Source organism: Lygodium microphyllum, chromosome 12 (assembly GCF_053477565.2).
Source record: "Lygodium microphyllum isolate KBCC chromosome 12, Lygodium_microphyllum_v1.1.10, whole genome shotgun sequence".
NCBI lineage: Eukaryota > Viridiplantae > Streptophyta > Polypodiopsida > Schizaeales > Lygodiaceae > Lygodium > Lygodium microphyllum.
The window spans coordinates 108,383,149-108,397,812 of NC_141146.1; the positions used below are offsets into that span (position 1 = coordinate 108,383,149).

General features: G+C 37.8%; 1 protein-coding gene across 1 annotated transcript; it reads left to right on the forward strand.

Moving 5' to 3' along the window:
- Positions 1–3,666: 3,666 nt before the first annotated feature.
- Positions 3,667–12,345, forward strand: LOC148028146 (uncharacterized). Its single transcript, XM_087689821.1, has 4 exons — positions 3,667–4,924; positions 5,581–6,242; positions 6,721–7,239; positions 11,998–12,345. Exons 1-4 carry the CDS (start codon positions 4,639–4,641, stop codon positions 12,130–12,132), a joined length of 1,602 nt encoding a protein of 533 aa, XP_087545947.1. The 5' UTR covers positions 3,667–4,638; the 3' UTR covers positions 12,133–12,345.
- The last annotated feature ends 2,319 nt before the right edge of the window (positions 12,346–14,664 follow it).

A 14,664-nucleotide genomic window follows, 5' to 3' on the forward strand; every position in this document is an offset into this window, starting at 1 on the left:
CATTTAGTCTTCTGTAGGTTCAGATCCCTGATCATCCACCTCCATTCCATCCTCATCCTCTTCTTCATCACTAGCATGAGTAGTACATGTCTCCAGCTCCTATATCTCATACGTATCAGCTTCATGTCTTCTGAAGGTATTGATCTACTTTCCTACAATAGGGATCCTCAACTCTATATAATCTCACTTACATGCAAAATGTCAATGACAGTACTTTATACCCACCATCAAGGTTAATCATGCCCTACTTTGAAAATGGTCAATCATGCCCACCCTACAAAAATCTATCCCTAACTCGGATTGCCAAGCTTTCTTCTGTAATAACTATAGCCCCAATTCTAACCTACAAGTTTTGTAAAGAGACTAGGACCAAATTCTAAAAGATTCTACTGCAATAAAATTCTATGCAGCCTACAACTCTCTTTTCCTATGCATATCCCATACTAACTCAGATGACAGCCAAACTTGGGATTAAGATATAGCCACATAGTCAAATCTTTATTTCTAATTTGAGAGTGGAACTTGGGAGATTCCCAAATTCTCTAATATAGTGTTCTTGGGCCAAATGGCCATTTATTGTAAACATCTAGTAAAGCATACATACAACCTAGATACTCCATCATGGATCTCTTAAACTCAGCTACTTTGAAACTTTCTCAAATATCTAATCACTGCCAAGGGGCAAAGGCATAGCAATTGGCTTAACATTTTTATCAATTGTCTTAATTTGGCTTAACCTTTTTATCAATTGTCTTTTATTTCGTTTCCACAAGTGCTTCAGCCCAATCTTGCTACCATTTACATTCCTTTTGAGAAAATACTTATATAGCTTCATACATATCCAAGGTGCATGTAAGACATAGTTTTCAGCCATATTTTCTACATTAACAAGTGATATAATTTCAGCCATAATATTAGCAAAAATCCATCCATCAAATAGCCCTAAAATGCAATCATCCATAGTCAAAATCCCATATTTCCTAATCTCTTTTTCAACTTTATGTATATAACAACATTTCAACCTTGCACATGGTCTCAACCCTCTTGAATCATTTCTAATTGTTTGTGGTCTATACATGAAAACCGACAATAAAAACATTTTTCCCTTCACAAGGAAGTAAGAACATCCTCATGCAGCACTACCATAGCCTCCCTACAAAGTGCCTTCTAAAAACCCTTAAATTTCTTGACATTTGATGGCACTGGGTAATCCCTGAGGGTATCCCTATTTCGTGGATGATTAACACTCATAATAAAAATTGTACTGCTCTTCTTCCATCTTTGCTCCTAACATGAGCATATGCTAATCCATAATCAAGAACTTTAGTCTCCATCCTCATCTCACAACAATGTATGGTTATCCTAACATAACTAGATAACTACATGTATCCTACACAAAGGTGTTGGTCATCCTGTATCTCCCCAACACTTCCCGGAACATTTGGGCATGCAATATAAAGATCCCAAGATGAGTTGTTAGTAATCAACATTCTCCAATCAGGATCTACATCAAATGACCAACCACCGTTCTCGTATAATCTGTGATCGTATCTCTTGTGTTTGGAATCCTTCCAAACATAGGACGGCCTTCATGTCGAGTTCACTAATGTCAAAGCATGTACGGTTGAAGGCCTAACCAAAGGGATTTAGGACAAAAGGGATGCAGAGAAGTCGCCTAAATACCATTCATCCTAAAAACTCTTGAATTCCCTCATAAAAAACCTTCCCTTTCACTATCGAAACTCACCTACAACAGTATGTATTGAGCAATATAAATCTATCTTGAAATTGTCTTTGCTTGGACAAGCCTTTTGGGAAGAAAGCACCTGATAAAGCCACATACACTTGAATTATTTGCTTACAACACTTCAGACCTCTATTGTCTTGTTTAACAGTGGTAAAAAAACCTCCTTTATGGAGCCCCCAAAATCACCCTAAAGAGGGTTTTTAATATACTTCAAGCATAGATTCACTATAGATAAGCATATGCATCTAGTATTGATGCTTGTGTTCAAAGATTCACGTTGAAAATTCAAGATAGCAATATCAGCTTGAATACCTAGTTTTACCATGTTTCCCACAACTCATATGAGCCACAACACCTCTTTGTTGCCCTCAATCAATACCTTGAAGGTCCACGAGTGTTCAACCCTGTTCCTCTTTACCAAAGCCTTCAAGTTGCATGAGTTTTCAACTCCTTTCTTCTCCACTTCTTTTCCAGGCCTGATATACCGTGTTTGCACATCCAGTTCATGTTGAAATGCTACCCCCTTTCCTCTCTTTTTCCTCCCTTTTCTACCCTATAAGAAAGTCTCACAAGTTTCCTACTTATGCCCTACATAGGGTCACATGTCTTCTTACTCATAGTCACAAACTTATTTGACTTTCCTTTCTCCTCTTGAGTTCAACTCCATTACCTATGACTAAACTTTGATTAAACCACTGAGTCCAAACTTAGCAGCGTCTTCAAATCTCCTACAACTTGCCGTGCCATGTCCTACGTACAGACTCTTGAATGCATGAAGTTACGAGATCTCATTTGTCTGCGTAGTACATACATAAGATCGTATGACATCGATTGAGAAGGTTATGTCTTTGAAGTCTTCTATACTTATATCTAGACCATCTCCTCAGAGTAATTGGATATTGTAGTGATGAGGATGAAAAAGAGAAAGTATTGTAGCTTGTATGGGATGCCTATTGAGGTTTTTGATACTCTATAGGAAATATGTGGCAATATAGATCTATGATAATTACTTTATCCTTATATAGTATGTTATCTCTATTCGGTATAAAATACACATTCTCCTTCTCTCCACCTTGCTCTATTTGGCTTCCTTTCCATGCAAGGATTTCATTCAAACCAAGGTCTAAGGACATATTTAGTGCTTTTGATAGGGAAAATGGTCAAAATACTTGCAAAAAGTCCCAAACTTCCCTCGAATTTGGTCAAAAGTCCTACCTACTCTACCTCTTGATCAAGAGTTCCCAAATTACGCCTCAAATTTTGTATTCCCATCATCCCTCACAATGTTCATAAGATTTTCTTATTGCATCATAATTTACATGTTTTTAGGATGCTAATGATGTCCTTGTCTTGAGAGATGATAGAATGAGAATTTTTGGAGATGAAATGCGTGATGAATTCATGGACACAAAAGCTAGTGTTCATTGTGCTCATTTGTGGTGATTTTTCAATAAAGCACTCAAGGTAGATCCTTTATGGAAAAGAATGGGCTAGGAGAAATTTGGAGGCATTTGACCAACTAAGGTACAAGGGGATATTGGTGATTTTGGGGGCATGTTGGAAGTTTATGCAAAAGTTAGGCAGATTTGGTATAGCTTTTCCATTTGGATACAACACATATTATGTTGTATTATTAAAGTGAGCACAAGTCACATAATATGTAGAAGTAATAACCCATGGATGGCCAACTATTTTAGATGTTACTAAATCTTGTTGACGGTGCTGCATAAAGGCATTCATGGGAAACCTACTAAAAAGTTTACCAACACTAAAGGTTTTGCAGGTAGTCCAACTATCCCACTCTTTTGCGCATGTGAGTGGTCTATTCAAGCAAGATCACCCATTGATGCCCCGGAAGAGGAAATAAAGCATGGCGAAGGTAGATAGATACAAATGCAATGCTTTTACCCTGCCACCTTCTCCCTGTTTCCCGGCCTTTTTTCTGCTGCTCTTCATCAGCATGTGTCACTGCCCACTATATTACCCCTCCGAGCGAGAGACAGAGAGAAGAAGAGAGGGACAACCCCTGCTTTTCTACATCTGGGGCTTGCCATTGTACGCTACATTACCCCTCAGAGAGGAGACCCACTCCCTCCCTTGCCATATGGGGGCTTCCCTTCCTCACTCTCCTCCCCATATAAGCCTTCCCCATTTGGGCTCCCTCCAGTTGTTTCTTGCTGCATTTTTTGAACTCTTCTTGTCTCTGCAATTATATGCTTGTATCTGCCTTCAAGCTAATATTAAACAGGGGAGGAAAATACACGGGGAAGAGGAATTAACATCACCCCTACTTCTCCTCTCTTTTTTATTTGTCTTGTTTGTTTGTTTTTCTCTTCACAAGCAAGCTGCTAAAACCCACCTGATGAGCCCGTCATTCCTCTCTTCTTCAAGCTTACATTATGCATTCCCCTCCTTCTAAGCATCCGCCCTTTTTTTCTCACCATACCGCAATCCCTCGCGAAGCAAGACAATGGACGTCAGAAGGAACTTCAAGGCATAACAAACAATCACAGTCAGGAGCTTCCCCATCGGTAACTCATAAGGATAAACATCTGTTAGCATCTGTTTTGTGCATACCATATGCTCCTTCTCTTGCAATCCTTTTAAATTCTGCATCTGTTTGGTTGCACCCATAGCAATGTGAGGTCAGAGATTTCTTTATAGTAAATTTGAAAGCAAGTATTGGTGCCTTAATTTTGATCTCCTCTAGATCAATCCTCCTACTTGTCCTTCCAGCCAATAATCCATGAACAGGAAAGTTTCTGTTCTGCGCACCCCATTTGTCCTCTAGTAGAATTCCATCTGGTCCTTTCGTGCCACCCCTTTCCTTTGAGAGTTGCTGTATGGCCTGAAGGAAATAATCCTCCCTTTGTGTGAAATACACTTGGGCTATGGCATACTGTTACTATGTGGGCTGTCTGGCAGCTATACTGTTTTTGGTGCTGCTGCAATGTGCTCAAGGAAGGTTTATATCCCTTTTGGAGGAGGATGGAGTCTGCCTGAATGCTAAAGGCGCAAGCGTCAAGAGCGCATTGGGGGACCCTGGCATGCAGGACCCCAGGGTGAGGGTGGCATTGGAGTCTTGGAATTTCTGCAACAAGGCAGGGGGTGAAACGTATGCTGGCATGCCAAGCCCAAGACAAGCCGATTGTGCAGACTTGGTCCTCAATGAGACAGGTACGGTGTTTCTTTCTCCTTGCAGGAGCTCTGTCTCCTGCCTGTGGTTTTATTTATTTTTTTGTTTCTTTTGCAAGGCTAATATGGTGTGTGTGTATGGGAACATGTGTCCCCTGCGTGCAACCAAGTGGGGGTGTGAGTAATACAGAACAAAGAGAAGAAAATGTGGGTATCTGTGTGTGCTCGCGCTTCTGTCCACCCGAGTGGTTTCAATTAAAAAAAAAGAAAGTGTCTGTGTCTGTGTTCCTCTTTGTTTTAGTTTGCAAAGGGTGTTAGCAAGGGAAAACTCAGCTGTTCATCAGGCATATATGGTAATAATGACCAAATGTATTGTGAATTGGACCATTAGGCCATGCTCGTACATACTTTTATGGTGTATAATACCACAGTTAGTAGTCCACAGTGGTAGATTGTCTGCAAATTATGCATGTGAATCTCAGCCTCGCTAACATACTGAAACAATTGACAGTAGTGATATTGCTGGGCTAGTACGGCAGATCATTGGCAGGCTGGTATTCTATAATGCGCATTTTGGCTCAATAGGTTGGCATAGCCAGCTCTGTGGCTGGGGTGTTCACAGAAATAACCTGTTTGCCGTTGTATTTCTTCTAGCACAGTTTCAGCTTCATTTACCTTTCTTGTGCTTTCTTTTGTAGGTCCTGTTGATGTGCTGCAGCGTGTTTCACTTCAGGACAATGAACTCAAATCAGGGCAGGCATTTCCACAGGGTTCATTCACTGATTATGAGGATCCTGATGAATACGCAGTTGAGAAGGAGCTCTATTTGGCCTCCCTCTGTGAGGTTGACTCAGGGGCCAGCAGTCCATGGCATTTCTGGATGATAATGTTGAAAAATGGAAACTTTGATGTCAATTCAGGCCTTTGTCCTGCGAGTGCGTCTGCAGCAAAGATTACACGGCCATTCAAAAAAACCATTAAATCAAAAGCATCGTTTCCATGCTTTGGGCAAGGATGCATGAACCATCCTATGATATTTCATAATTGGTCTCAGCCTCAGATGCCATGTGCAAGCTATTCAGATGGTGGAAATTGCAGCGATGGAACCAAACATGGCACTCTGACTGGGAGCTTTTATGGGACATATGATTTGGAACATAATCTAGCGGAGGATGGTGCTGATAGCAAATCTTATTTCTCTGTGATATGGGAGAAGAATGATAAGACTGGAAGTTGGCAGTTCCATCATGTCCTGAAGGTTAACCACAAGTATCCATGGTTGATGCTTTATCTCCGAGCAGATGCAACCAAGGGGCTTTCTGGGGGTTATCCCTGGGAAACGAGAGGAATGATGGTGGAAGTAAGTTCATAACTCAACCAAACAGAGAATGGTCTTTGGATTGTACTGGATTTCATTAGTATGCAATGCATACTCTTCTGCTTGCATGCGGCATACTTGAGTCTTGAGTGCAGAAGTATCTTCTTCTTATGAGGTTCTCAGATCATGTACAGTTCTGTGAATGATGATGTTAGAATCAGTTCCAAAGGATGTATCATGTTTCTGTTTGATTAAAACAGAATTGACAGGCTCTTAGTTTTTAGGCTGGGTGGGGCCTGGCATGCCTGCCCTTAAGCCCCTAGACAAGGGGTCACACATTGCATGTGGACAGTGTGCATGGCCAGATTTAGGGTCTTAGAGGGGTGCATGTGCAGCATCTTGAATTGGAAGAGGTTGCCTCTCTGAAGCTGAAGAGTCTGCTAGTTTGATCTTTTGCGTTCTGATAGACTAATGATCTAAATTTGTATGCTGAATGAAGTCATTTTAATGGTGTTGTCAGGTGCCTGAGTCTCCAAATTTCAAGGTGCAGTTGACACTCAATGTGATCAGAGGTGGTGGGCCTCAAAGCCAGTTCTACCTGCTAGACATAGGAGGGTGTTGGAAGAATGATGGCAGCCAATGTGATGGCAACACAAGCTCAGATGTGACGCGATACAGTGAGATGATAATAAACCCATCCACACCAAACTGGTGCCGACCGAATGATCTGTCGCAGTGCCCTCCATACCATGTGGATGCAAGCACAGGGCGTCGAGTATATCGCAATGATACGAAAAACTTTCCGTATGAAGCATACCATTTGTATTGTGTGCCCTCAAATGCAAGGTATGCAGAGGTGCCATATCGTGTGTGCGATCCTTACAGCAACCCACAGCCTCAAGAGCTCATGCAGCTGTTACCCCACCCTGAATGGGCTGTCCATGGCTACCCTGCCTCCAAAGGCCATGGATGGGAAGATGGCTCTACCACTTGGACTCTTGATGTGGGAGCGCTCTCTCAGCGCCTGTACTTCTACCAGGTCTCTCTCTCTCTCTCTCTCACACACACACACACACACACACACACACACATCTTTGTTTTTGTCTGTTACCAGTAGGGGCAGTAAGGGTAATAAGGTGGTTTTTGGATTAATAAAAGATGTAATGTAGTACAACCAATAGCACTGAAGTAGGATGTTACTAAAATGCTAAGAGTACTAGTAGCACTGTGGGCGAGGTAGTAAGAACAGTTAAACTTAAGTGTTTGGAATTAATGCAGTAAGTTGCCTAGCAGGGGCCTTTTGAAGCAAGAGCTAGTTAGATCAAACAATAGACTCTTGTGATTAATTAGTTTTCTTTACATTCATTGAACTCTCTCTCTCTCTCTCCCTCTCTCTCTCCCTCTCTCTCTCCCCTCCCCTCCTTTTTCTTTGGGGAGCTGGCCTTGACTACCGACTAATTAGTGTTATGGCATAGGTGGTAATTGTTTATAGCTTTAGGAGTTCATAAGGCAAGGATGATATTGCAATAGACCAAGAACTTGACACTAGCCTTAGGGTTGAGATCCTTTCCCATTAAAAGCATAGAACCCGGGAATGGGTGGTTGACCCCCTTTATGGCCGTTCCCATTCCCTCACCCATTTCATACTGGTTCCTGCCCATTCCCTAGCCCTAGCTGTTCCCTGGTCACAAGTCTGCTAGTTCAAGTTCTTAAGTATCTCTCTAAGAAAAAATCATTCCTTTCCCCTTCCACATACTTAGATAACACAGGTCTCTCTTTAACTTTACAAGAAGGGATCCAGACATGCCAGTAGCACAGAATAAAACATAGGCAAGTGAAGTCGATTGCTATTGAAGGGGTTTGGGGTGTGGGAACAAAAACAATAAATATGTCAAGGTTTTCATTTTTGATGGTTGTGTTGTCCATAAGTAGTCAAATGTCTTACAATGGTTTTGTATTGCTCATAAGTAGGTAAAAGGTCTTTCGATGTGCTGGTTTGGCTTGTCCATAATCAGTCACAAACTAATGTCAAGTAATATATGTACTTCTTATTTGAGTCGAAGGACCTTTGTTGCCATGGCCTCTCTACCCTAATTGTCTCCCACTTGAGATGCCAATTGCTATGCACATAGCCCATCACATGCCTGTATTAGCTCTTTTAATTGCAGAGAGGTTCAATTGTAGGGCTTTAGAACCCTGTCTTGTCACCATTTTGTTAGGAACTAGTCATCTTTGTTGTCATAATGATTATGGACTACCAAAATGTTAGCTTAGATTAATGGTTTGGCAACAAGCTGTCTTTCTTGTTCCATATGCCAATAATCAGGTGCCTCAAATCAAGGGTTGGCAATTAGTTTGCATTTGTGAGCTTGAATAAACTAGCAGTGCTCTTGGATCATGAGTTACTCCCATGTAATTCAAATATCAATATGGCTACCTATCTAGAGTCTAGTCTATGTTTCTTGTAGTCTTAGGATGTGTAATGTCCTCAAAAGCTACTAGTTTGTAATGAGCTACTACATGGGCCAAGTAAAGCTCAAGACACATCATGAATGTCAATGTGTCTCCCTAAGCATGTGTAGTCTATGCTATTCTTAGCATGTGTAATGACCTCAAGAGTTTCTTGTTTGACTCCAAAGCCATCCATGAGGTACTGGAATCTAGTTCATGTTTCTTATAGCCTAGTCTACATCTTTTGTAGTCGTAGCATGTGTAATGACCTCATGAGCTACTAGATGGGCTAATGAGGGCTTAAGAGATCATGAATATTGATTTGTCCCCCAAGCTTGTCACTCTAGTTTGCCTCCAAAGCTATTCATGGGCTGCTAGATGGCCTAATGAGGGCTCAAGATATCATGAACATTGATGTGTTCCCCCAAGCATGTGATTCATGCTGGCTTTACATTATTTTTGACATGTTTTCATGGATGGTTTATTACAAGAGGTAAGGGGAGGAATAATGCATTAGAAACAATAATTATTTAAAGGTTTTTTAAATCAATCATTAAAAACCCATTTTAACTTCAATCAAGTATCATATGTCACTCTTACCAATATTAAGTGTGTTGAGTGAAATCACTTTGACCTTTACATGTTAAAAATTCAAATTTGTAATATTGTACGTTACCCTAGAAGTCAAATTTCATATGTGCTAGGTATTCAAACTTCTTAAATTGTATATTGCTCTTAAGTCAAATATCTATTCAACTTCTCAAGAAATTGAACTAATCTTGATAGTCATATTGGTTCTCCTTAGAGAAAAGGAATGGAAATGGTGAGATGGAAAAGAAAAAGTGATTTGAGCTTCTTTTGGAACATGTGTCTTCTTTAAAAGCGGGGATGAAAATAGGCGTTGAAATAAATAGTTTTTCATTTATGCTTCTCTAATGTTCTTTACAAGGTAATAAAATAGGGGTTCAAATAAATTGTATTTTGGTTAATGCTTCTCTAATGTTCTTTAAAAAAGGGTAGAAAATTGTGGTTCAAATAAATAATGTTTCAGGTGTGCTTCTCTCTCTTTCTCTCTACATGCTTAACAACATCCAATCATAGGGATACTATCTCTGTTTGTCTCGCTCCTTTGTCTTTTGGGCTACATTGACATTAGAGTAGAAAACCTAGTAATATTTACTTATATCACTTTAAAGTTTGTCTATTAATAGCTTGGATCTCTTCGTAGAATTTGCCACTCTTATCAAGATGATTATGTGATAGTAATCTTTAGCATAATCTAAAATGCAAAGTAATCTTTTAACATAGAATTGGCCACTCTTATTAAGATGATTGTGATAGTACAATCTAAAATGCAAAGTACTACGTAACAACTTTAGGTCGCTCAGGTGTAACAGAATGTGGTGATTGTAAGGCTACGATTTGACAAAACATAGCTTTCCAAAGGCTATGATTCTCTTTCTAGTTTCCAACAACATAATTTCACATTAAGGCTATGGAAGCTAGAGAAGGATACTCCAAGCATCCTATACTTTTTTAACTTATAGAAAAAGTTAGGATCTATTATAAGGATATTTATTTAACATGAGGTCTAATTTCTATTTCCAAGGAAGATCTTTGAGAGTTAAGATTGGCAGGGATTTGTTATACAATAATTACATGGCTTAAATGGTAAGTGATTATGAAAATGATTAATGAATAATTTGGGTGTTTGTGTTAAACTTATTGTCTTAGGTCTATCATACTTTGACATGTTGCAAACCAATTGCATAGCAAAGCAAAAGTTAAATATTGATTGTAGCTTTTGAGCTCCTAAGAAAAAACTTCTAATGGATCTAGTAAAAGTAAAAGTTAAACAATGATTGTAGCTAGAGAGCTCTTAAGAAAAGCATCCAATGGATCTTAACTCGATTGATTTGGAGTGGGATAATTATAAGCAATGTAGCAAATTAATTTTAGAGAAGTAATTGTGGCTATCCTCTTAAATAATTTAAATATTGTAAAATGACCAATGATAAAAAATGGACCTTAGAATCATCAAGCATTTGGTGCTTAGCAATGGAAAATACTATGAAATCACAAAAGCATAAAATTTTACAATCTTTACTATGCATTTGCTCTTAGAAAAATTTCGTTAGTATGTTAGTATTCATAAACATTTATTGTCCTTTTGGCCATATAAGGAATGAGTGCACTTATTAAGTTGCCTCAAGTGTAAGCAAAGCTAAAAAAGGCAAATAAAAATGAATGTTTGAGGTGATCTACTAGTGAAACTTGTAATGAAATGACCACCAAGTAGTGCTCAAATGATTTGTGAAGTTGTTTTCCATTGCAAAGAAAATGTGTAGGATAGTTGTTTATAGTGAATGTGTAGTAAACCTTGTGCTACATTATATGTTGACAATCTCTATGCATGATATCATTAAAAGTAGTATCATCACCATGATTTTACAAAATCCTTGTCAATACTTATTATAAAAAACAAGTACTAATGATTAGAAGTAGTTACTACTTAGTATTGCACAAACTTTTTTCTTAGCTACTAAAAGACATATTTAAGGAGAGTTGCACATGGATAGTTGGCCTCTTGTGCAAACTTGTGTAAAGCACTTGTGCAAGATTTTCATATTTATTTATTGCTACCATATGCACTAGAAGAGTGAATATCTTGTTTAATGTGTGAATGTGCTTAGACATATCCTTTAATGCATGAATGTGTTTCTTAGACATGTTGAAAGAAAATTGGATGTTAAGGGGTTCACTTTTGGTAAGAAATAATTTTCAACATAATTGGATGTGTTGCTTAAACATATTTTGTTCAATAAGTGAATAAGATTGGGTAGGAAATCAAGTTTTTAAATTGGATGCATGTTTTGCAAGTATACTCTTGTAAAATTGAAGAAGAAGGTCAATGATATACTTGTATAGTGTTGCAATTGTTAAGAAATGATGCTAGAGAGATTGCAAACTAGAGTGTGTTTTAAGAAATGATGTTAGATACATTAGTCTTTGACTAATTAAAAAATTCTTTGCGCCATAGAGAAGTGACTAGTAAAACCTAAGGCAAGATATTGCTTAATAATCAAGCTAAAGATTATGTTAACAATTGGATCTTTAAGTTGAGCTTTTGGGGTTTGTTCCATTGTATTACATAAGTTGTTGATTAGTTCACTTAATAATCAAGCTAAAGATTATGTTAACAATTGGATCTTTAAGTTGAGCTTTTGGGGTTTGTATCATTGTATTACATAAGTTGTTGATTAGTTCACTAAATAATATGATGATTCTACAATGTTTTTATATACTTTTTAGGTTTTTAGATATCTTTATTGGTTTTCTTTCTCAGGATCCAAAGACCCCACCCGCTATAAGGAAGTGGCCCTCAATTGATGTGGGCACTGAGATTTATATAAGTTCACAAGAAGAGATTGCTAAATGGGTTGTAAGTGATTTTGATGTTTTAATACCACAAAGTGGTTAAAATTTCTCCTTAAAACACATGATCATAGGTAAAATTATATCCAACATGTTCTCATTCTTGTAAGCATGACTATCTCATGTCAATTTGAATTGAAAATAAAATACTTGTAACTAGTTTTTTTAATTGAAAGCTCAACTTACATTACATCACTATCCTTGTAAATTCAATTTCTTCAAGGATGGTCAATTATCCGATCTCAATTAAGAATAACATATTTGTAACCTTCTCTCATTGTTGAATGTTCAATTTGTAATATAATATTTAGTAAAGTTAATTTCCACAAGGGTCTTAAATGGAATTGAAAGCAAATTGCCATTTTGTATTTTCCTATTCTTAGTTTTCAAAATGTTGATTTGTCTTGAGACAATTTCAATTGTGGTAGTTAGATAAATAAACAAGTAATCCATTCTTATTTTCAAATGCTCAAACCATCCTTTTGTAAATTCTATTACAAGAAGTTGTGGATGGTCTCTTGTACTCATATAGTAGTCTTGATGGTAGTAATAATCATTTTGGAAAGAATGATTTAAATAGTGCATCACTAATTAGGATGTTTGGTATTTCATTTGTACTAAAGATGCTATGAAGTTGATTTATTTTTTTGTGGTTAGTAAGAGACATGTTTGCCATGCTTAGTAAGTTGAGAGTAACAACTTGTCATGTAGTTATGGAGCATGAGCATTGATATTGCTTCTCTTATTGGAATGGTTTCAAAGTTATTCTCAAAGTTTTGGTACTTCAATGTCCCAATATCCTAGTTGGAAGGATTTCAAAGATATAACATTTTGATTTTGATACTTCAATGCTCTTTTGACCAATTAGAAGTATTTTGTATTCTTGGCTTGGACTTGAGGGATGTGATTGTCCTAGCCATTAAGAATATTAGTGTGTGCAACTTGCATATGTATTAGTTTCATTTTTTCTAGTGGGTTTGACTTGAACCTTTATTGGTTAATTGTGAAGTTTCACCATTTTGTTGCTCTTTATTTCCCACAAGGCAACCTTAGTAAACTTAGTGATTACCATAGAATTTATCCCACCCAAGGCCGCATTAGTGAGCCCGAAGATCACCATAGAACTTAATCCCATCCATTTTCCAAACTTTGTTTTGTATTAGGGCTCTGAAAAAGTTGTTAGACAAATGCCTCAAAGGTTTGGAATTTCTTGTAATCTTTGCCTCCTACAATATGCCCACTTTGCATGAATTGAAGAACTAATAGAACTTGATAGTATCGTGATTTGTAGGCCATGAGCTATTAGGTCATTTGTTATTGTACATGTCGTAATGCCCTTGGCTTGCAACAACTATTGTGTAGTTTGTGACACCCTAGTGGTCCCTTTCTATTTGTATACACCTTTTAGTAGCAAATCCCTAGTAGCTTGGACAAAAATTGGCTTCTTGACTTTATGTCCCCATTATGAAAGAATTTTGTCAATTATTTGAACAAATTTGGTATGAAGGCTTCTTGACTTTATGTCCCCATTATGAAAGAATTTGTCCTTTAGTCTATATGTAAAGAAGATTGCCTCATGTCATTCTCTCATGTACCCAAATTATTTAATTATGTTAACACCCTCAATCATCTCACCCAAACTATTTAATTATGTTAACACCCTCAATCATCTCTCATGTACCCAAATTATTTAATTATGTTAACACCCTCAATCATAATCAATAAGTGCTTTTAGATCTCATGAATTACACTTGGCTTTTCGTGGAACTAACTTCCCTTACATTGTACCGATGATGCATATGAGTTTTGTCAATCATTTGAACAAATTTGGTACGAAGGCTTCTTGCCTTTATGTCCCCATTATTAAAGAATTTGTCCTTTGAAAAGTATATATGTTAAGAAGATTGCCTCATGTCATTCTCTCATGTACCCAAATTATTTAATTATGTTAACACCCTCAATCATCATCAATAAGTGCTTTTAGATCTCATGAATTACACTTGACCTTTTGTGGACCCAACTCCCCTTACATTGCATCGATGATGCATATGAATCATCCTTGATTTCTTGACTCTTTTATGCACGTCTATCTTGAATCTCTCTCTCATGGCCTCAAATGTGCACCTCTTGTTGGGTCTTGTAATAACCCCTTTGGATATGGTACATGTCTTTTATGGACTCGCATGTCTATCTTGAATCTCACACTCTCATGGCCACAAATTTCCACTACTTATCCTTGGGTCTTGTAATAACCCCTCTAGATATGATACCATTAATGCCTACCACAAGTCACCCCATTGTTAGCCTTTTTAGCATTGATAGATCTTGGTTTGTAAATGACCCAATCCTTGTCGTAAGCTGATTAGATCCACTTTTCTAGCTTTCTTTAATCCACTCTAGGTTTCATAAAACTCAACTAGCATCCCATCATTATCATGAAGGCCTCCAACATAATTAACCGTTATCTTTGCATCTCAATCATTACCATGAGTCCCAAATGCCTTAGAAAAATCTCACTTATCTTATCCCAACAGCCAATCTCTACACCTTGATTTAGTGCCTCATCTTAGTATATTAG